Source organism: Camelus bactrianus, chromosome 22 (genome assembly GCF_048773025.1).
Source record: "Camelus bactrianus isolate YW-2024 breed Bactrian camel chromosome 22, ASM4877302v1, whole genome shotgun sequence".
Taxonomy (NCBI): domain Eukaryota; kingdom Metazoa; phylum Chordata; class Mammalia; order Artiodactyla; family Camelidae; genus Camelus; species Camelus bactrianus.
The window spans coordinates 25,249,718-25,271,101 of NC_133560.1; the positions used below are offsets into that span (position 1 = coordinate 25,249,718).

A 21,384-nucleotide genomic window follows, 5' to 3' on the forward strand; every position below is an offset into this window, starting at 1 on the left:
TACATGTCTCATGAGTGTCAGCACATTTGCATCTGTTGATCTGTCTCGCATGTGTGTCTCGATGTGTCTGTCAGTGTGCGTGTCCATGTGGACGTGTCTGTCTTTCTGAACGCGTTGTCTGTCTCCACACTCGGTGGCTGTTGCCCTGTATGGGCTGTTGTCATGAATGTGGCTAATTCCCTTGGGGGAGCTGGTACCAGTATCTGTGACTGTGTGTGTCCCTTGAACCCCAATGAGAAGACCCCTTCCCCGCATTCCTGGGCCTGGGGAGAGGCGGGGGAGGATCAAGCAAGGTGGGATCCAGGTCATGCTGCCTCTTCTAGGAGTGTTTCTATTCTTTATTGTTACTGCTATTAACAATATGAGTATCGCTGTTGACAGCATTTCTGGGGGGTGGGGGGAGCTCAGCCAAGCCTGATTGGAGCAGGGACCAAGGAGGGGGCCAGTGACCCCCTGAGCCAAAAGGTCTGGGGCCTGCATCCTCCACTGGCGTCTCTGAAAGGGGAGGGGGCAGAGAGGAGGCCGACTGGATCCCTCAAGACCCAAGCTCTTTCCCCTCGGAGGGCTTCTGCCCGTTCTCCCCAGGGAGAAACTGAGGCAGGACAGGCTCGGCTGGGTGAGGAAGGGCTTACCCTTCCTGAGTTGGGACTGGGTGGGGGCCCAGCGACACTCCACATCGGCCACATAGCCTCTTGGGCTGGACACTTTTCCGGGGCACCAGCCAGCAGCTAGAGCACCGAGTGCCGTATTTCTTGTACCTGGGGTGGGGGTGCAAGAAACCCACATTCAGCCTGGAAATCACCACCAGGGAGCCACTTTCCCCAAGAGGTGGGTGTTTTCTCTTCCCACTACTCCTCACTGGCTAAGCAGGGACTGATGTCACCCCACCCCAATTCCCTCCTCTCTTTTGAGGACCTGATTCCACAGGCATTGCAGAGAGGGGTCCCATCTTCAGCATCTCTCCAGAGTGGGGTCCTTTGGGTCCTACAGGAAGCACAGCGTCGGGGCCCTGAAAGGGCATAAGCCAAAGGGCAGGGGTCAGAGGCCAAGAGTCCAAGCTCAGGAGGCCTGTGTCGGGTAGGGTGGGCATTTTCGGGGGGGGGGGTCCTCTGTAAAGGCCCCACCCAGCCCTAGGCCAGATCTAAGACATAGGGAAAGCCAGGAAGGGAGACAGATGGCAAAGCTCGGCAGAGGAGGAAGCTGGGGGTGGGGGTGACTCAGCCTGAGTGGAGGGGGGCGCTGTGACTCCTCCTGGATGGGTCTAAATAGGGAAGCAGGTTGGGAAGAAAGATAAGGAGGAAAGGAAACCATACCCTCCCCCAAATATTTATAGCTCTCAAGTCTCCAGGACTTACCCAGGGCCTCGCTGCCTCGCAGGTTGGCCTCTGGGCCCCCGGCAGGGCCAGTCGGGGCACCCTGAGAGCGGCTGCTGCAAGCCAGGCTGGGGGAGTAGACAGGCGTTAGCATCAGGACGTCTGTACCCTGCCCCAGACAGCCCGCAAATGAGTATGTCCTGCCAGGGTATTGGGCAGTCCCCGAGGAGGCATCTGACGTCTGAAAGGCCTGGCCCCTCATTGGTAATCACAATCATAATCGTGTGAAGAGGTAATAAGTCTGGAGCCAACCTGCCAGGTTGAAAGCTCAGTTCTCCCAAGTCCTCACTTTGTGACCCTGGACAAGTGATCGCACCCTCTACACCTCAGTTTCTGCACCTGTAAAGTGGGCTTCCCCAGGCTTCAGAGAGCCCATAGACGTCAAGTGCTCCGATATCTCGTATTGTTGTTGTCCTGTCTGACAAATGGTTGCTATTATCATTACTGGAAAAATCTACCACAGCAGCAGCCCTGGGTACTGTCAGACTATTTCATTAGGAGGAGACCTGCACTTGGACCTGGATGTGACTGGTCTCCAGCAGCAGGGACAGGGACTGGCACCAGCCTGATGTCTTGCTTAGAGTCGGGGCTGTCTGTAATGCAGGGCTGGCATAGGAGTCCTTGAGCAGATGCTGGGAGCACCTGTTCCCAGGCCTCTGTGCTTTTATCATTACTTGCATAAAGGGTGCCCTTGCCCAGGCTGGCCCCTACCTGTAGCTGGGTATGATCTGGAGGCTGGCATCCGGCTTTATCTGAAACTTCAGGGTCACCCCTTCGAACTGGGGGTCCACTTTCTCTGAGCCCCTCTGGGGGTTCAACTGCTTCCGGGGCCTCCTCTGTGGCTGAGCTGAAGAGGCCAGGGGAGTCCCTGGGCTGTGGCACTGCTGGCTGATTGGGGTCAGCATGTTCTTGGCATCCCTGGCCAGAGGAGGGGGTCCCAGGGTCCCCAGGGCCTTCAGCTCCCAGCAGGGCCCCAGGGCCTGGGTGTCCCACGTGGGAGGCTGGGCCAGCCCCTCTGCTGTCTCTTGGAGGAAGCGCAGTGCAGTGACTGAATCCTGGTGTGCAGGCCAGAAGGACCTGGAGACAAGGGGCAGTGTGGTCAGCCCCTTCCCCGAGCAGCACCTACTTGGGTCTCAGAGATACGGAACAAGGCAAGGAGAATGGCATAGCCTCTGACCCCCATATGACCCCAAGTATCCCTGGGGACGAGGCCCTCTTCCTTGTCAGTACCAGTAACTAACATTTTGACCCCTGGATAACCCCAGGAGCCAGAGGTCATGATCCCTTGACCACTGGACCAGGTTGGGGGAAGGGCCGCTCCTTAACGTACCTGCCACTGGGTCTGAGGCATCCAGGAGTCCTCGGTGCCCGCTGGGCCCGGGGTTCCGGGGGCAGCTCGGGGTCTAGACAGCGTGGCGCCAGCAGCTCTCGCAGCATGAAGTCCGGGACTGGCTCAGCCTCCATTGCACCCCAGCCCAGGCCCCCTTCCCAAATCTCGCCCTGCCCCGCCCACGCCAGTCCCACCGGATGAGCTTCACCTGCGTGGGGCGGGGGCGCTTTTGGCGGAGGGTGCAAGGAGCACCACCTGAGTGGGGCGGCGCCTGTGGGATCGGGCGCCTCTGGTGGACGATGTTGGGCACCGGCTTCCAACCCCCCACTCTCGGGCCAGCCTCTGTCCCTTTCCCCCTCCCCTGACTCTGCTCAGGGGGCTTGCACACCCCTTGTGGCCAAGGGCGGCCTGGAGCCCTCCAAATCCCTCCGCGCTGCGGGGCGGAGTCTTGCCACGCTGATCTTCAGGCTCTCGGGCCTTCACCTTCAGGCCTCTGCCTGTTTCCCGCTGGCCCAAAACCGTTGTGGAAGAGGAAGGCTGGGGGTATGGGAGATGCAGTTGTAGACCCCAGGGCCCGCCCCTCTGTCCCCACCTTCCTCATAAGGACATTCAAGATGCTGGAGGTCTGTGAGACAGTTTTATTGTTGCTCCAATTAGATTCCACCCCATCCACATCCCCTTTCTCAGGGGGCTTGAGGGAGGCTGCCCCAGTAGGGGCGCTGTCCCCACCACAGCCTGGACATGGGCTCTCTGATGCAGGGGTTTTAGCCTTCTGGCCGCTTCCGACATCTCTCTCTCAGGCCTGTCCCTGCTCTGGGCTGGGCTGGCAACTTGGCTATTTCTCCAGTCCCGGCGCTGGGGCCGTGAGTGTCTAGGACGATCCAGCTGTCTGTATCAGTGGGGCTTGGGGACATGGCCGTCCACGTAGAAGTTCCTGGTGATCTTGGGCAGGGTGAATTCAGCCCCTTCCAGCTCAGGAGTCAGCAGGATCTGGCAGCCCAGCCGGGAGTTCTCTTGGAGGAGGGGGGCCATGTCCAGCATGTCATCCTCCCTGGGGCGAGGGGGGCAGCGGTGATTAGCGGGTCTGTGGGGAGTGGTCAGAGGGGAAGCTCTCCTGCCAGAAGATGGAGCGAGGAGGGGAGAAAGGCTGGGGCTGCCCTCCGCTGCTGCCCGGGTGGACCTCTGAACACTGGGAATGCAAGAGCTCAGTGGCCAAGCCGTGCAGCTCAGAGCTGGGAGGGGCTGCCCTGCTCACCTCTCGTCAGGAGGAGGCAGAAGGTCCAGGTGGTCCTCGCTCACATACACATGGCAGGTGGAGCACGCCAGGGAGGCTTCGCAGGCCCCTGGGGGCAGCAAGTGAGGGAGCATCGGTGAGGGGCAGGGGCAGGCAGGTGACATTCAGTGAAGGACAAAAAGGAGAAGCCCTTTGTTTCACCACATGCCCTTCATCTCTCCCTCCCAGGCCTGCACATCCCCTGTGTGCAACCTCCACTCTGTCATTTACTTAGCTGACTGTTCCCAACCTGCATAGAGGTTTTGCAAAGGGACATCTGGGGTGTCCCACTTCCCCCAAAACTCCCCAGCAGGCTGAGGACCAGGCTGGGTACCTGGAACCATTAATGAGCGTGGACTCGACTTCAGTGTAGCTGAGAGAGGACAGGCCAGGTGGGGTCCCTGTAGCCTGTGAGCCCTTGCTGCGACCCTGTCACTGTGCTGGGCTTCCCTGCTGCTCCTGAAGGAGGCACAGGCTCACTCAGCATCTAGGGCTGCAGCAGGGGAAGGGGTCAGGGAGTCAGGATTGAAAGATACAGAATCTGCGGTTTTCTGCTTGTCCCCAGACACATTCCCAACCTGACTGATCACTGAGAACTGTGCCTGGGGATAATGTCCCTCCTGGCCTAAAGCCTTCCAAAGGGTTTTCATAGCTACAATAAAATCCAACCTCCTCCACTTAGTCCTTGAGATCCTCCCACCCCCACACTCACCCACTTCAGCCTCACCGGCCCCCTCACTCAACTCCAACACACCAAGCTTTCCCCACCACAGGACCTTTGCACTTGCTGTACTCTTGACCTGGAAAGCTTTTTTCTCCAGTCTTTCCATGGCTGGGTCCTTTTTCTGTCTAAAAGATATTTGTTATAAGTGAACGGGACAGAATTCCCTTTTCTCTTCCAGACAGGTTGGACAGTGAGAGTGGAGGTGCAAGGCAACCTCCTGATCCAGCAGACCCTCCCTGTGGGATGTGGTGACCAACTTGCCCACCCTCCCTGTCTCTTGGGAAGAAACTGTCTGGGCCTTGAAACTCCAAGCAGTCCCCAGGTGTCTCTTCCTGAGCCCCCTTCCCCAACTCATTAGCATCCTTACCCCATGAGCTGGAGATTCTAACATGATCATTCCAACTACTCACTGTACCCTAATCACATGCCAGGTACTACACATGGTATCTGTATAATCCTCACAGCAACCCACTGAGATAGGAACTCAATTATCCTATTTTATAGATGAGGAGGCCAAGAGATGCTAAGTACCTGCTCAGAGTCATAACTTGCCTCTTTGAAGCCCATGATCTAATCTCTGTCATGAACTGCCAGCCACTGGATTCCAGAACAGAACTTGAGGTAGGTCTGCCATGACCCGCCCCCCCTCCCCATCCCCACACCCTCCCCTTTTAGTGATTAAACCAGCTCCCTATTACATACATCCAAGAAATAACCCAGTACAATTTTTTTTTTAAAGACCACTCTTCCCAGTTGCTCATGATATAAATACATGTTTAGGCATGGGATTATTGTCTCAATTAGGTTGAAACTGGTGTGAAATGACAGGGGCCTTTGTATAGTGCTACCTGGCACACAGGTGTTCAATATCCACAGAAGAGCAGCACAGATTAGTGGCTCAGACAGGCTCGGTTTGAATCTAGTTTTGCCACTTACTTGACTTTGGACCAGGTCTACTTAACCTGGGGCTCAGTTTTCTCCCCTGTAAAACAGGATAACATCCTCCCCTATTGCATAAAGTTGTCATGAAACACACTCAATCAGTTAATATGTGTTTACACATTTAAAATAATGTCTGCTATTATCTTCACTTTCACAAGTACTAATTTAATACCTGTTACATCTAACTACTATGACAGGCAACAGATAAGTGTGAACAAGGTAAACAGGGTTTCTGATCTCATTCTGGGGAGAGATGACAAAGGAAATGAAACAATGAGAAGTGCCATGAAGGCAATAAAACACACAGATATATTTGATAGAGTGATTGGGGCATGGGGACTTGCTTATAGGGAAAAGACTATCAGGAGGATGACATTTACATCAAGACCTGAAGGATGAGAAGGAGCCAGAAGATTTGGTGGGAAAGCACTTCAGAGCAGCAAATTCGAAGACCCTGAGGCAGGCATGAACTTGGCTGAGGAATAGAAAGCCAGTGTGGCTTGACTAGAGGGGGAAAGAAGGACGAGAACAGAAGCTCCTGGAGGGCAGGAGTTTTAGTTACCTCTAGTAAATGCTCAATAAATATCTGTTGAATGAAGGTTAAGAGGGCAGGCAATGAGACTGTGGTGAGGAGTCTTAAGTTTAACCATGTTGGTGGGAAGTCATGCAGGGTAAAGGAGTGGAGTCTTATCTGATTTGTGGGATTTTTTAAACGAATGAATAGGGCCTCCCCACTTCCCAGTGCCCGGCTCCCACCTTCCAGGTCCACCCCATGGCGCTGGGCCAGGTGGAGAACATTGTCCCCGACTCTGCCGCTCACGGGAATCCGCTGGCCTGACCGGTCTATGAACACCACGTTCACCCTAGGGACAGATTGGGGTGTAGATGCCAAAATGGATGATGGGCCCAGGGGCCAGGTGGATTCTAGGGTTAGGAAGTCGGGTTTGGGGCGTGATGGACAGGGGAAGGGGGCGTATACAGAAAGAGGACCCAGGGATGAGGCTGCAGAGCAAGGTGGGGGCCTCGTGAAATTAGCAATGGGGGAGTCGGCTCCCACACTCACACGTCCCCTGGCCGTTCGGGGCCGCCGGCTTCTTCCTCCCCTGCCTGGCGCGAGCCTGGAAAACACGGTTGGGTGAGCTGCCATGCCGCGCCCGACCGGCGTCCAGTGGGTTAACGCTGCCGCCCGAGGTGCCCCAGATACCTGTCGCCTGGAATTTCCTGGCTATCGCTGGCGCCGCCGCCTCCCCGGACCCCCAAAAGCCCCCAGATCGGCTACACCAGGCACCCCTGGCCGCCCGCAGCAGGAATCCAGCATTCACGCCTCCCCAGGCCACGGAGGCTGCCATGACAGGCATCACGTGACCCGCAGACTAGGCATGCGCAGTAACAGACACACGAGCAAAGGGCCCATAATTATCCGAATATAAGCGTCGGCTTTTGCTTGGGGGCCTGCGAGGGAGGGGCCTCCAGGGGAAACTGCCAGAGTGGGAGGGCACTGGACAGGCTTGGGAGCACCAAAACCGGTAGCGCTATCCCAGACCTCCCACCCAGGCCCACTGTCCCAAGAACCAGCCAGCTCTGCTTTCTTTAAAACCATTTACTTAACAAACTTTAATTCAGCAAAGGTCTGTGTGAGAAGATTGGGGAGAGGACACCCCCTCCCCTGGAGTGGATGTGAACCCCCCAGAGTCAGGGGAGGGAAGCTGGTGGCCCAGCCGGCCAGGGTCAGGGCCCAGGGTCACCTCAGACTGACAGGTCCTGCTGGTGGGCAGGGGCAGAGCTTATATGCACGTTGTTGGATTTTCCAGCACTGGGCCAAAGGGAGGCCAGCTCCGGGTGATCTGGCCTGGGACGAAGAGGCGGAGCTCATCTTCAACATGGAGACAGCAGAGGCCAGTGAGATGCACAATGCCCCACAGACGGACAGAAGAGGTTTAAGCTGGCAGAGAAAGTCCAACTCTGCATCTAGGCCTGGGCAGGAGGGCTGGTGGGACTGGTTTGCCAAGACCAAGGCTTTGGCTTCTACTGTCCCCACGATGGGGGACCCGGCGTAGAGGAGCCCAATCCCCAGGCCAGAGCCATTTGGTCCTGAGTCAAGCTTCTGGAGCTCAGCATCTGAGAGGCTCTGGCCAGTGGGGCCTGGGGCCTGGCTTTAAGGCATCAGAAGGTGAGGGGACTGTGGTAGGGTGTAGGGGACCCGGAGCTGGAGTACAGGCCAGAAAGGGCAGGCAGGGGCAGGAGAGAGCCAAGCCTGCAGCAGATATGGGAGAAAGAAAAAAGAGTGAGCCATTTCAAACTGAAAGTGTGGAATGGAGGCCCAGACATGCTGGGCCTTAAAGGAATCAGAGCTGGGGGCCATCTGGATTGTTTTAAAAAATAATAAAAATTAGAAAAGGAAACCAAAGTCAATTGTCAAAGTTAAAAAAGGGGACAGTCTCTGATCCTCACGGGAGGTGAGGGAAACCTCCAAGGCACTCAAGAGGCCAAGATACAGGAGCAATGAGGCAGGAGAGGACTCCCAGAGAGACAGACACAGGTGGACACAGGCGGACACAGGGGTGGGGAGAGAGAGAGGGGGCCGGGCCCCTCCCTCTTAAGGCTGCAGGGTTTCCACGCCAGGAGCACGCCAGAGGTGCACGCCAGAGGTGCAGAGTGGCCCCTGGACTCCCCCACATTCCTTGGGCTCCTGCTGGTTGGTCAGCAAAGTCTTTCAGAGATTTTTCTATTACCGAAAGGAAAAAAAAAACACAAAACAAAACACCAGAAAACCCAAAAGCGATTTGGTTCAGGCCCTTGAGCATCTCTGGCACTGGCCCCTTAGAAAATCCTCTTGCGCTTCAGGTAGGAATCTGCGTAGTGGCCGCCAAGGCCCTGGGAGTGCTGACCCACGTAGCTGCCTTCTGGGCTTGGCTCAGGTGAGGGCAACAGGTGGGCAAAGCTGCGTTTCTGGCCACCCAGCGGGGTCTGGAGACAAAGGGGAAGGAGTGGCAATGGGTCAGGGGCCACCCAGGGGCCATGGCTCCCCAGCCTTGCATGTCCCCACCCCCTGCCCATACCTTCAGCAAGTGGCTGTGGCCATTGGGCCCAGGGCCAAGGCCCAGGAGCCCTTCTCCAGAGCTCAGAGGGGAGGAGCCGACCACCTGGGAGAAATGGGAGAGACATGGGATGGGAGAGGAAGCAGTCCCCAGAGCAGAGGCAAGGGTTTCAGGTTCAAACCTTGCCTCTGCCTCTTACTAGCTATGATATTAATTCATCTCTCTGGGCCTCAGTTTCTTCATCTGTGGACTGGGCTAATTCCATCCACACCCAGGGCTGTTGCGGGAGGATGTAAGAGGCCAGGAAGGCTGGGCAATACACGGTGTGAGACACACAGGCTTGGGGAGGGGAAGATGGCTAGTTTCAGCCCAGCCCTGAGCAGACTGACCCCTGCCACCACCCCAGCCTTGACCTAGGCATTAAGGGTCACAGGGGCCCCCTGCATCTTGGCTGTCCCTGAGGACCTGCAGTGGGCTGGGGAGGCTCCTCACCTTGTTAAGGTGGCTCTGCTTGAGGCCAGCCTGCAGGCCGCTAGTGAAGTAGGAGGTGGGTGAGCCCGAATAGAAGTGGGAGAGCGGCCCGCCGCCACCTCCGCCACCCCGTTCGCCAAAGCCACTGGGTGGGGGGGACATCTGCAGAGAGAGAGCTGGCTGAGTAAGATGGATCGCTGCAGTACTATCTCCTTTCATAGATCCCCAAACAATTCCAGGCTTTGACCAATGGGATAGGAGTATGACAATGCCAGCAGAGGGGTCCACCCTCCCTTCCTCCTCCAGGGACCTCTGGAACCACCACCACATGCAGGAGCACAGGTTGGCCTGCTGGAGGATAAGCCCCATATGGAGCAGGTAAGTCCTTGCAGCCGAGGCCCCTTCACCAGCCTACTGACCACCAGACAAATGAAAGAAGCCACCATGGACCACTGAGCTGCAGCTGAACTGCCAGGTGACTGCAGACAACCACCCACCCACCACCCCACAGAATGATGAGAAACAATCAAATGTTTGCTGTTCCAAGCCATGAAGTAATGGGACTGCTTGTTATGCAGCAAAAGCTAACACTCAGGTGGTGGGATGGACAGGGCAGCAATTACTTTGTGTCGGCTGGGTCCGTGAGGCCCTAGGGTTGGCTCCCGTGGGTGGGAGAAGAGCCGTCGAGGTCCCACATCCTGAATGAAAGTGGGAGAAGCAGCATGTTGGGTTGGGGTCGGTAACCAACTTCACCCCTGACTCAATTCCACAGCACAGTTGTCATCAGGGAAGTCAGCCCCCTCCAATAGACACAGTGCATAAGAGCCCACTCAGCCTGCAGGGTCGGGCAATGAGACAGAATAGGTGCCCCATCCCAGGGGGTGGCTGCACCTCAGCCCCAGAGATGACTGCTGTGAAGGTGTGTGGCCCCGATGGGGCCAAGGGTTTGGAGTTTTCGAGGCAAGCTGGGCATCTAGGTTGTGCAAACTCTTGCAGGTTCTGTATGTTGGCACTGGCTTCTATTCGTTTTTTTTTTCCTTAATCTAGTTTGGGCCAAACGTAATACAGGTGGCGAGGCTGCAATCTCTGACCTAGAGGAAGCTGGAATCACAGAAGGAGCAGCTCTGCAGGGACAGGGACAGGAATCGCAGAGGGGAGAGCAGGGAGGAAGACAGAGAGACAGAAAGGAGGCTGAACCCTGTCTCTAAGGGGAAGCAGAAGTGTGGCCTAAGGCCTCTCAGGAGAGAAAGACAACTGACAGGAAGCAGGGTCTGATGCAGAGAGACAGACAGAGACTTAAGGGCAGCAACCGTGTCTGACACGTTCCCCGCTGTCTCCCTAGCGCCCTGCCTGGCAGCCAGTACTAGAGAAATATCGGTCTGGACAACGACTTGCTCCCAGGGGACAAAGGGCCACAGCAGCTAGTCCCTGGGAGGGCTCCCCACAGGGCGGCCAGTTACTCACCGAGGGGTAGTCAAAGCCATAACTGTCGGGCAGCCCTGGTTCAGGTGGCAGGCGGGTGCTGGTGAGGGGGCTGAGCAGGCGGGACTTGAGCGGGAAGGCTTTGCTGCTGCCACCACTTCCGGGGGCTGGGGGGTTAGGCAGGGGGCCCTCAGCTGGGCGGCGGCTTCTCCCAGCGCCTCCCCAGCCCCGGGCCTCCTTACCCGCCAGGTTGCTGGCTGGGAGCAGGCTGTGTAGGTTCAGGTAGGGATTCAGGGGGATCCGGAAGTCCTTGGGGGGTTCCCCCAGCAGTGAGACCTGTGGTGAGAGGGCCAGACTCATACTCACGAGGGCCCCAGGTAGGGGGTACCTCGCAGGGCAGAAGACTGGAATGGTGCTGGGTGCAGTGTAGGGCCTTACCCCAGGGGGCGTTGGCAGCGGCCCACTGTCCTTCTGGAGGCCTCTGAGGCCAGTACCTCGAAGCCCCATAGGGGCAGGGGGTGGAGTGAGCTGGGGTGCTGGGGGACCTAGGCCCATGGTTTCCCGGTCACCCCCAGAGGGGCCAAGTAGTGGCGGCAGCAGGGGTGGTGGCTTCCCTCGCCGGGGCGGCAGCTCTGGGGGCAGGCCCCCTCCTACAGAGAGAGGGAAGGTGTCAGTGGCCCAGCCACACAGGAACATCCTCCCAGGGCCCTAGAGCCTCCACGTGGACCAGGGCCAGCAGCTAAAGGGCAAGTACATGCTGAACACAGAGGAGAGCCCTCTAAGTGCATCAGCTCCCAGGATGCTCATGGCTTCTCCGGGAGGTGGGCACCTAGGCACTCAACGGACAAGTGAGGACGCTGAGACTCAGAGAGATTAGGTCACCTGCCCAAGGCTGCACAGCTGGGAGTTTACCACACCTAGTGAGGAAAGGGGCTCAGGAAAGGGAAGTGGGACAGGGCCCAGAGGTGGGGGAAGAGTGGGGTAGGCATTACCTGCAGACAGTTCCCCAAGGAGGGGGTTGGCCGGCTGGGCCCCAGGCTGGAGGGTGCCCAGAGGAGAGTCTCCCAGGATCCCGGGTTTCTAGGGACAGAGCCCAATCAGCTGGAGATGAGGGCAGTGGGTCACAATGCCCAGCACACCCAGACTCCAGCCCACAACCAACCACAGGCAGACATGAAAGGTGTCAACGTCTGCAACACACCGGCCATCACCCACCTGGCCAGTGGTGACGAAGGGCCTCCTACACCCCAGGGCCTGCTTGAGGTGCTGGGGAGACCCAGGGAACACAGATTATGAATGCACAGAGTGTTGGAGCATGTCACCCCACATTGTCAGAAGACACACAGTGACAGTCCTTCTTCGGCACCCACCACCCCACCCCAAGCCCCCTTGTTATCAAAGAAGCACAGTGTCTAACCCTCACAACACCGTGTTGATTGCAGACACCCAGTGAGTAACACCACACGTGGGCTGAATCACTCTCAGCCACACAAGGGCCCAAGCCCACAACCTCACCTTCTGTCAGTTACTGTCAGTCACATCCACACCACTGACCTGGCCCCAGTGAATCAAACCAGATGGGGTAGTGTGTGTGTCTGCGTGGGTCTGTGTGTGGTATAACGAACTGTGTGTGTGTATCTCGGTGTGTGTCTCGGGGGTGGGGGCAAGAGGCCACTCTACTCCACTGTGGAGCCTGGACTTTGACTGATTCACTTCCTGAGTCCTGAGCACCTGCCACAGGCCAGGCCCAGGGATCCAGCCCGAAGCCCCACAAGCCTGCTAATGGTCAGCCACCCACTGCAGGTTCAAGAAAGGAAACAGAGGGGCTGTGGGACATGTGTGAGTGGGGAGGGAGCCGGGGGCCTCTGGGCCTGCAGTTACCTTCTGACTCTGGGTCTGCAGGGCGAGCTGCAGCAGCGCCGTGGACAGAGCGGGCCCATTGAGCAGCGGCATGGTCGGGGGGGCACCCAGCAGGCCTAGGGGAAGACCCAGAAGATGGGAGGTGGTCCCTGGATGGAGACACCCCACACCCATTAAATATAGCCCCAGGCCTGCTGAGAACAGGAAATTGAAGCTCGGAGCGGGCAACTGATGTATCCAAAGAAAGGGCTCAGGAGATGGAAGATGAGCCTCTGGGGAGGGGTGGTCCCTCCTGCCACCACCCTGCCTCACTGCAGGCAGCTCTGCTCCCCATGCCAGGGGCTCAGGGCACCAGCTTCCTCCAGGAGCACCACTCTCATTCCAGCCCTTGTTCTTGACTCATCACCCAGATGGGAAGTCCCGGGAGGTGCCCTGTTCAGAGAGCACTTGGCCCCGGCTCGCCTTACCCTGCTTGCCACCAGCGCTGCCGTGGAGCAGGGGGTTGAGAAGCAGCTGGAGGGAGGCGGAAGGCCCCAGGTTGTTGAGCAGCTGCAGGATGTTGGGCTCAGGCAGCAGCCCTTTGCCCCGATTCAGGGCCTGAGGAGAGGAACAGAGGGGCAGCTTAGCACCTGGCCTAGCCACAGAGGGTGCCAGACGGGGGCCCCAATTTCTCCAGGGAGGAGGGCCCATCTCCACCGGCTGGGGCCCCCTCCCTCCAGCACACTCACCGTGGCCTGGGCAGCAATGAGTGCAGCCAGCATGCTGCGGCCAGGGGGCCCCGGCGCACAGAAGGAGACGCGCAGGTGGCTGCCTCCCAGGGCCAGGCCGTCTGCCCGCTGCTGCGCCTCCTCTGCCATCTCTGCCGTCTCATACTCCAGTACAGCGAAGCCCTTCAGCTGCCCATCCTGGCCGTATGCCAACTGTGGGGCAGGGGGAGAGGCAGTCATGAGCACCTGGGGGACAGTGACCACCATCACAGGAAGTAACAGCTGTGACCAGATGAGGATCCCAATCATGTAAGCGTCCCCCTAGAGAGGACAGATTCTGGGCTCTGCACTGTCCCAAGCCTGGTTCCTGTGTTAGCTCATCTAATCTTCTGAATGGCCCTGGGAGGCTGCATCCCAATTTCAAGAGGGGGCAACTGAGACTCAGAAAGGTCAGCATGCCCAAGGGTACACTGTCGGTGGGAGGGCAGAGCTGGGACCTGCTTCACACGGGTCAGCTTCCCCAGGCCTCATGCCAACGCCACTTTGGGACTTTGCCTGGGATTCCCAAGCACAGGCTGCAGGGCTCAAAGAGGAGGGGTTGGCGGGAGAAGCAGCAGGTGGCTCTGGAGTTCGGCCTGGCTGCCAACCTTGGGCCGAGGATGCCACAGCCGGGACTGGGAAGGGCACACAGCCTGGTGGTGCAGCAAGTGGCCACTGAGCTTGGGTTCGAGGCTGGTGGTGCTGGGCTGGAGGGCGGGGTCACAGAGCCAGTGAGTGGCAGGAACAGAGGTGTAGTCACAGGCAGGCCAAGGAAGCCACTTCACCCCTCCTTGTCAGGAGTCAAATTTGGTACTTCAGACCTTACAGCCCCTTATCCAGACCCCGGGGCTGGATGTAGTCCAGGATTGGGACTGTGTGGAGATGAGAAAGGGAGGATGCCGCACATTCATTACGTATCAGTCATCCCCAGTGGGATCGGGGCTCCCTGTAAGTCAAGCACATGAATAGCTCTGCAGCCAGATGCAAAGACAAAGGCCACAGATGACCTCACATCAGTTCAGCTCAGGCTCTGCTGCCAAGTAAGCCTGCCACCAACTCAGGGAACAAACCTTAGTTTGCAGGGTGTCTGCAAGTGCTGGAATGGTCAGCAGGGGCTGTCCCAGGGTGAGCAGATACGGTGAGATCACCCGCTGGGTCCTGTATGCCCCCAGGCCGGGTCGCCACAGGCGCTGTTTCACTGAATCTTGGAGGCAGGCGTCAGCACACCCACTTTCCAGATGAGGAAACTGAGACTCAGAGAGGGGTAGTCCCTTGCCAAGGCCACAGAGCTGGAGCTGAACAGGGCTGTCCACCTCAGGGTGACAATGGCTGTCCTGAGAACCAATGCTGTTCCTCCTGGGTCCTGAGTGTCACATGGACGGCTGCAGTGTGGGGTAGACCAACGCAATGCCCGCCAGCAGGGTGTAACATAGAGTCCATAAAATAGAATATGGCGCAGCCGCAAAAGGAATGAGAAGCTCTCATTTCTGAACACAGAAAGATGCCCAAGACAAAGTAAAATGGAAAAACCAAACCAACACAGGCATGGCCACATTTGGGTCAAGGAAAGAGGAACGCGGGAACTTATATACATGTTTGTTCGAAATGGGTGATAAAATTTCGCTGGAAGGACACACACAAACTGAAAGAGGCACCACAGAGCTGGGAGGAAGCCTTCACTGCTGACCCTTGTGGACATGCTAAATTTCGAAACAGGCCTGGACTGCCCATTCATAAAAATGAATAAAGTTGAAAAAGCTTTTTATAACACCTCACACCGTGGGTCATCTGCTTTAGACATGTCTGTAGCATTCAAATATTTTAAAGTAACTCTGCAATAAAACGAAGCACTTAATATATGTAAACTGGCCTGTGAATAAATGGCAAAGTGAACCAGACTAGGTTGTTATGGGCTGGCTGGCCTGAGCAGGTCACTGCACGTGCCCACCGTGGCCCTCAGTTTCCTCATCTATAAGATGGGACTAGCAACGGGAGCCCCTGGCAGGGAGGTTGTGGGGATTCAACAGTGAGCTCAACAGGGGCAGGGAGGCTCGTGCTCCCGGTGCAGTAGTGAGGGAGGCCATGGGCCCGGCCCAGCACCTGCTCTGAGTGCCCCGGTGGGTCAGCTCAGGCCGTCAGCCCACCTCTAGCAAGCACCTCACCTTCACCTCTGGCCCCATGCCAAGTCTGGATGTACTTCTCACAACCATGCTCATCCTCCAGATGAACAGAGAAAGGGGTCAAAGGGCAACCAAGGCCACGCGGCTCCCAAATATGGGGACCAAGGCTCAAACTTCTACCCACCTGACTGCTGAGCCCTGCCTCCATTCAACCAGGATGCCCAGCGTGACTGGGCTCCTTGGAGGAGGTCACCTCAATGCCTGGGACTCCACAGGTGCTCAACAGATGTCTGAAGAATATGTTAAGTGGAGGAATGAGTGAGCAGCTGTTCTCCAGAACATGATCACAAAGCATTGCCAGACCCATGCTGAGATGGGGCAACCGAGGCGCAGAGAGGGACCTTGGTGCTGGCCGTGGCCCCGCAGTCCTCCAGCTCCACTCAAGAGGATAAAGCTGTGGAGCCACCTCATCTGTTTCCTGAGCCCCGCCCGGTGTCCGGCACACAGTAGGCGTGCAGTGGAGGCAGTAGTGAGCAAGGAGATGGATTCCTACTGATGTCCAACTCACCAGCACCAACACCCACAGAGGCCGCAGAGCTGGGGTCTGAGCCCAGGTACCGGCCTCCTCCAGGCTCTGGGGCCAGGCTGCGGTGTTTCAGTGCTGGCTCTGTCACACCCTGGCTGTATGTCCCAGGCCATGTCAACTGACCTCTCCGTGCCTCAGTGTCTCCACCTGAAAACAGGGCTGAAACCTGCCTCTCCAGGCCGTTACACGATGGCTGGACTGCAGGTAAGCCCAGTGAGTCCTGAAGGAATTGTCCACCTGGGGTCTGGGGGCAAGACCACATGGGAGCTCCCTGAGAGCTGACCTGGCCCATTCTCGCCCCACTGTGCCCGTCACCGGGCTAGGTACACACACAGAAGCATCTGAAAAGCGCGACTGGAATGAACCAGGGATCGTTTTGCCAAACTAATGCACGAGTATGGAATCCCTTCTTCCAGAGGAGGGAACCCAAGACTCAGAGAGTGAGTGTCTGGCCCGGGGCCACAAAGCAGGGCTGGGATCCAGCCAAGTCCAACTTCCTCACCTCACGGCTTAAATGGACTGTGGGCTCCTCTGGAGTAGCCTCCTTGATGCCAGGCCTGGGGCCTGGGGCCCAGGAGGGGCTCAACAAATACCTGATGAGCGCCTGGGTGGATGCAAATGGGGTGAGCGAGCCTCACAGCCATTTTTCACAAAGGCAGCTTCGCCTGCATTTTACAGGGGGGAGACTAAGGCCAGTGAGGCTAAGCAAGTCGCTAGAGGGAGTGCAGGGATCTGAAACCCAGCCATCTGGCTCCTGGCTGGGCTGTCACCCACCGCACTATGTGGCCTTTCTAACAAGAATCCCATTCAAAGTGGCACCGTGGCTGCTTTCCTGAAAGGGGACCCAGGAGATTAGAGAGGGCAGGTGAAGCTAATGGGCCCCTCTGAGGTGCTCTGGGCTTCGTATCTGCTCCCCCAGGTCTCTGCACCGGGCACAGGGCTCACCTGGCAGAAGGTGGGCGTGTGGACGGTCGACAGCGCTCGGCGCAGGGCGTCCACATCGCTGAAGCCGGGCGGCAGGCGGTCCACACAGAGGCAGCGTGAGTGGAGCAGGGCGGGCGTCAGCTGCCCGGCGTCTGTCCAGTGCACGTAGAGGGTGCGCGGGCCCAGTGGCTTGCCCAGCAGGTCCGACTTCGCACGGGCGGCCGAGTCCTTCTTCATGTACTCAGCAAAGCCGTAGCCCTTGGAGTGGCCAGTGCGCTCGCTGTAGACCAGGAAGCAGCGCTCCAGGCTGCCGAAGGGCCGCACCAGCTCCTCGAACTGCTGCTGTGTGAGGCTAGGGGGCAGGTTGGCCACACACAGCAGGGCGTCCGTGGGCTGCAGCTGCACCGACAGCTCGCGCTCCCGCAGGCGGCTCTGGTGGAAGGCGCTGATGGCAGCCTCGGCCTGCTCCCCATTCAGCAGGGTCACGAAGGCTGCGGCGGGGCAGAGCGGGCGGTCAGCTGGGGTCCTGAGGGCCGGCCCTCCCACCCCACGGCCGCCTGCTCCCACCCCTCTCTAAACCACATGTGACCTCACAACACCGAACAGGGACATCTCAGGCAGCAGCCAGCTGGAACAGCTGCCAGCCTAGAGCGACAAGAGCCAGTGCCTCCTGCCTCCGTGGGGCTTGCTCCTTGCAACCCACTACAACACTCCCCTACTGTGCACCTTGCCCTGTCCTAAGAACTACATGCGTACTTCAGATGACACACAGAGTAGTGGTGAAGCATGTCGCCACTGGAGCCTGGGTTTCAACTCCAGCCCGAGTGGTTTTGAGGTCTGTTTCCTCATCTGTCAAATGGGAATAACTTACTCCTCACAATAACTTACTCCACTATTTTTCCAGCAAGGAAATGGGCCCAGAACCCTGCTCTGAAGCTCCCCACCACCGCCTTTCCAGGCCACCAACACCTCTCATATCCAATCCCTTGCCTCAGCCCATATGGTGCCACGCCCCCATCTAGTGTGGCAACTCTGTGGCCTGGCCTCGTGGGTTTGCTGACCTCCTCTCTCATCTCTTGCCACTTACTGGACTATGAAGACACACTTGGCCTGGGGCCTTTGCACCTGCTTTTCCCTGAATGTGGAATACTGACTCCCACCTCTTCACTTGGTTAATCCTAACCCACTCTCCAATCTGACCGCAAACATCACTTCCCCCACAAAGCCTACCCTAACTGCTCTGTTGCAGATCCCAGCTCTGTGCTCCCACAGTGCCCTGTAGCTTCTAGTCTCATGGCCATCTCACCTTCATGTTTGCAGCTGTTGGAATAACCTCCTCCTCAGACTAGACATCTCCATTTGGTTCACAGCTCTGTTCCCAGTGCCCAGCACACAGTAAGTGCTCAACAAACATTTGTTTTTGAATGATAAATATTTGTATATGAACAAAAGTATCACTTAAACCCTGGATCCTCAGTGCCTGGCACATATACATACTTGGTGCTCAGGAAGGAGCTCTGACTTGCTGCTCTTCCCATATTTACTAAATGGTCAACTGAAGCAGGCCATGTCCAATTTGCTGGTGAAAAAAACTAAAGCTCAGGAGGGGAAATCACTGCCTATGGCCACAAAGAGCACAGACCACGACAAAAACCCAGGTCCATTTGCCTCCAGGGCCCAAGATCTTAACCACTACCCGAGCCTCCCATGTGGGGGGCCGAGGCTGATGAGTGCTGTCCCGGTTCTCGTGGAGCTGACCACCCTGTGCAGGAGGCGGGTGACTGAGCCCACGGTGATAGCCTAGGGTGGTCAGTGCTATGAGGTGAGGGGTGCACTCAGGGCACTGTGAAGAGCTGCCTGATGCCACCTGGATGGAAGAGGACATAGCTAAGAATGGTTGCAGAGGGAACAGCCTGGAATCTTATGGCCCCTGAGGAGATGGCACATCCTTCCAAGGTAGTATCAGGAGGAGCCTCAGACAGGTTTTGAGGAGAGAGAAGAATCATCAGGGTTAGGACCAGCATTGATCAGATTTGCAGTCAGATCGAAGCTGGTTGCCTAGGGGAAGGCAGTCTGGGGAGTGAAATCATGGAGGCAGAGAGGCTGGAGGGAAGCTGCCATTTCAGCAGAGATGTCCCCTAGGCCCAGTGCAGGACAGACTATTGCCCCAGTTTGTCCCTCATCTTGGGTGCCCGTCATGGGGCATCCTTGATGCTCCTCTTCCAGATTACCCCGTAGATACCTGGGCACTAGGCATCCTTTTACAAGACATCCCCCTAGCTGGCCAGTCACCCAGGCCTGTCTGGTCTTCTCCTACAAGTCCTCCAGAACAACCGGTGCCCCTTCAACCCCTTGGCTTCCATCTGGTCCGTGCCCCCTTCATCTCTGATGAATGTTGGGCCTGAAGTTCAGGAGACACTGGGCCAGGACTCTCCCAGCTTCAAGGACTGTCATCCCCTGCCGCTAGCCCACCCCATGGTCCCACAAACCTGTCCCTTTGTATTTGTCCACAAAGCAGTATTTGAGCTCATAGTCGCTGAGCAGATCATGCACTTCCTGTGGAGACAGAAGCCAAGGGACAGGGAATCACTAAGGGCTGAAGGGAGCAACCCAGTGCTATTTTCACACGGACCAGTTATGAAGGCAGGTCAATTACCATTCCCATTTTACAAACTCAGCAGTTACTTGCCCAAGGCCATTGAGGCCACACCTGGCAGAGCTGTGATTTAGAGCTTAGCAGCAGATCCCATGCTTTTAAGCAACACAATATACTCTTATTAGAGAGTCAGGTGGGACTGAGTTCAAGTCTTGGTTCTGCTGTACGCCCACAGTGAAGTTGTTTCACCCATCAGAACCTTGGTTTGCAAGACTGACTCTTTCCAACAACCCTGCAAATCAAGTATTAACAAACCCATTTTGTAGATGAGGAAACTGAGGCTCAGAGAGGTGAAGGAAACTGTCAAAGGTCATGTAGTTGGTCAGGGAAGCAATGAGAATGCCACCTGCGGGTACCTGACTGGAGACCCTGTGTACTTAATAAGCCCACATTGTGTGGCTTCACGTGATTCCCAATTCCCTCCTACTGACAGGGCTGCCTTCTTGCAAGCCAGCTGTGGGGGCGAGGCTCTGGGGCCTGTTTGTGCCAGACACACTGTGCACCCTGCAGGAGAGACAGCGTGTTCCCAGCTGAGATGGTGGGCCCTAGGATGGCTGGCTCTAGGAACAAATCAGATCATGCTTAGTGTTGCCTGCCCCAGGTCTGTCCCCAAGTCACACACCTCCCCACACTCTTAGTGCCCCACCAACCATGTGCCCACCACCCAAGGACAGGGAGAACCAGCGGCAGGTGTGCTGGTGGGCCAGAGAGCAGAGATTCTCAGCAGCAGGGAGAAAGAACCCATTCTACTGCTGAAGGGCAGGGCAGATTAGATGCCATCTTCCTGGGTCCAAAGAGCACTGGGAAGCCCTGCCCATGTGGCCCCAAGAGAAGGGAACCCCTGGCCAGATCAGCCAAGGGGGGCTCCATGGAACAATGCCCTTCCCCTTTTCTGCATGGGAACAAGAGATCCCATTTTTCCAAATTAAGCCTGGGGCTTTGGGGAAAAAAGACCCCAGGAGCTGCTACAACTTCCGGATCTACCTCTAGAAGGAGTTAATAAATGCTTGCTATGGAAAGGCATACTCTATAGTCAATCCTGAAACTTATGGATATGAAGTCCCACCACCTCATGGTAGAGAAGGGAGCAAATAGCGACCCTGTTCCCACAGCTCCAATCTGGCTGCCCATTCACAATCCCCCAACATGGCCAAAGCTGTCCGCCCCCTTCCATTCCCCGCCCCCTTCAATCACTTGGTTTCGTCCAAGCCTGTGGTCGCCCCTAGCAACGTCTTCCCTCAGGTCAAAGTTGGTTTCTCCCACCATCTCCGACCTCCCACATCCCTCTCCTTGGTCTCTCCCGACCCCGCGTGGATCCCGCGCTTGGACTCACCCACCGACGCCCCCCGCCGCAGGCCAGCGTTGGTGTCGCCCGGTACCCCCGCGCACGCGCACGGTGGTATTTCCCGCCACGCTCCCACACGGGCCCCCCCCCCCCAATACCTGGTTGGTCACGTCCCCCGGGAGGCCCCGGATCAGTATCTTGCGGCGGTTACGGAACTGGCGCTCGGTGTGTTCCAGGCGTTTCCGGATCTCCTCTGGATCTAGCGGCGGCAGTTCTTCTTCAGGCGCCCGGCGCTCCGCGGCAACGTCAGCTTCAACCTCGGCCCCAGCCTCCGGGCTCAGCGGGGGCCGGTGAGTAACGGACACGTCGGCCGCCATCTTGGGAAACCCGGCGCCTTCTGGGACCAGAGAGCTGGGGCGGAGCGGCATAGAGCGGCAACGAGGGCGCGTCCGCCGATTGGCCGAGAGAAACCCCGCCTCCTTCTCGATTTCCTCAGCCTATTGGGTAAGGCCCAGCCCGCCTCTCAGAGTTCAAGCCGCGTCTGGGCGCTACAGGCTCCGCCCCTTTCCGCCATCGAGCTGTCACTCAATAGATACGCAAGGCAGTGGGAGAGCCCTTCAGTGCAGATGGAGTC

The 21,384-nt window shown here is 57.4% G+C and overlaps 3 protein-coding genes across 6 annotated transcripts; all 3 read right to left on the minus strand.

The window, feature by feature from the left end:
• Window positions 1-333: 333 nt before the first annotated feature.
• ZGLP1 (zinc finger GATA like protein 1) lies at window positions 334-3,068 on the minus strand. Its single transcript, XM_074350032.1, has 5 exons — window positions 2,704-3,068; window positions 2,085-2,450; window positions 1,356-1,441; window positions 916-1,009; window positions 334-758 (listed from the first exon to the last, which is right to left on the minus strand). The coding sequence occupies exons 1-5, from the start codon at window positions 2,835-2,837 to the stop codon at window positions 629-631; spliced, it is 810 nt and encodes a 269-aa protein (XP_074206133.1). The 5' UTR covers window positions 2,838-3,068; the 3' UTR covers window positions 334-628.
• Window positions 3,069-3,327: 259 nt separating this feature from the next.
• FDX2 (ferredoxin 2) lies at window positions 3,328-7,013 on the minus strand. Its single transcript, XM_010954239.2, has 5 exons — window positions 6,847-7,013; window positions 6,706-6,760; window positions 6,399-6,505; window positions 3,959-4,046; window positions 3,328-3,754 (listed from the first exon to the last, which is right to left on the minus strand). The coding sequence occupies exons 1-5, from the start codon at window positions 6,998-7,000 to the stop codon at window positions 3,598-3,600; spliced, it is 561 nt and encodes a 186-aa protein (XP_010952541.2). The 5' UTR covers window positions 7,001-7,013; the 3' UTR covers window positions 3,328-3,597.
• Window positions 7,014-7,224: 211 nt separating this feature from the next.
• Window positions 7,225-21,379, minus strand: RAVER1 (ribonucleoprotein, PTB binding 1). Of its 4 annotated transcripts, none has more exons than XM_074350736.1 (14): window positions 20,909-21,379; window positions 19,299-19,365; window positions 16,831-17,300; window positions 13,162-13,353; window positions 12,901-13,030; window positions 12,455-12,549; window positions 11,566-11,653; window positions 11,012-11,223; window positions 10,816-10,909; window positions 10,616-10,740; window positions 9,775-9,849; window positions 9,173-9,313; window positions 8,702-8,785; window positions 7,225-8,609 (listed from the first exon to the last, which is right to left on the minus strand). In XM_074350736.1, exons 1-14 carry the CDS (start codon window positions 21,176-21,178, stop codon window positions 8,463-8,465), a joined length of 2,190 nt encoding a protein of 729 aa, XP_074206837.1. In that variant the 5' UTR covers window positions 21,179-21,379; the 3' UTR covers window positions 7,225-8,462. The 4 variants fall into 4 exon arrangements, with proteins under 4 accessions (XP_074206837.1, XP_074206836.1, XP_074206835.1 ...); XM_074350735.1 differs by having other exon boundaries at window positions 13,162-13,386; XM_074350734.1 differs by having other exon boundaries at window positions 10,616-10,909.
• Between the last annotated feature and the right edge of the window lie 5 nt (window positions 21,380-21,384).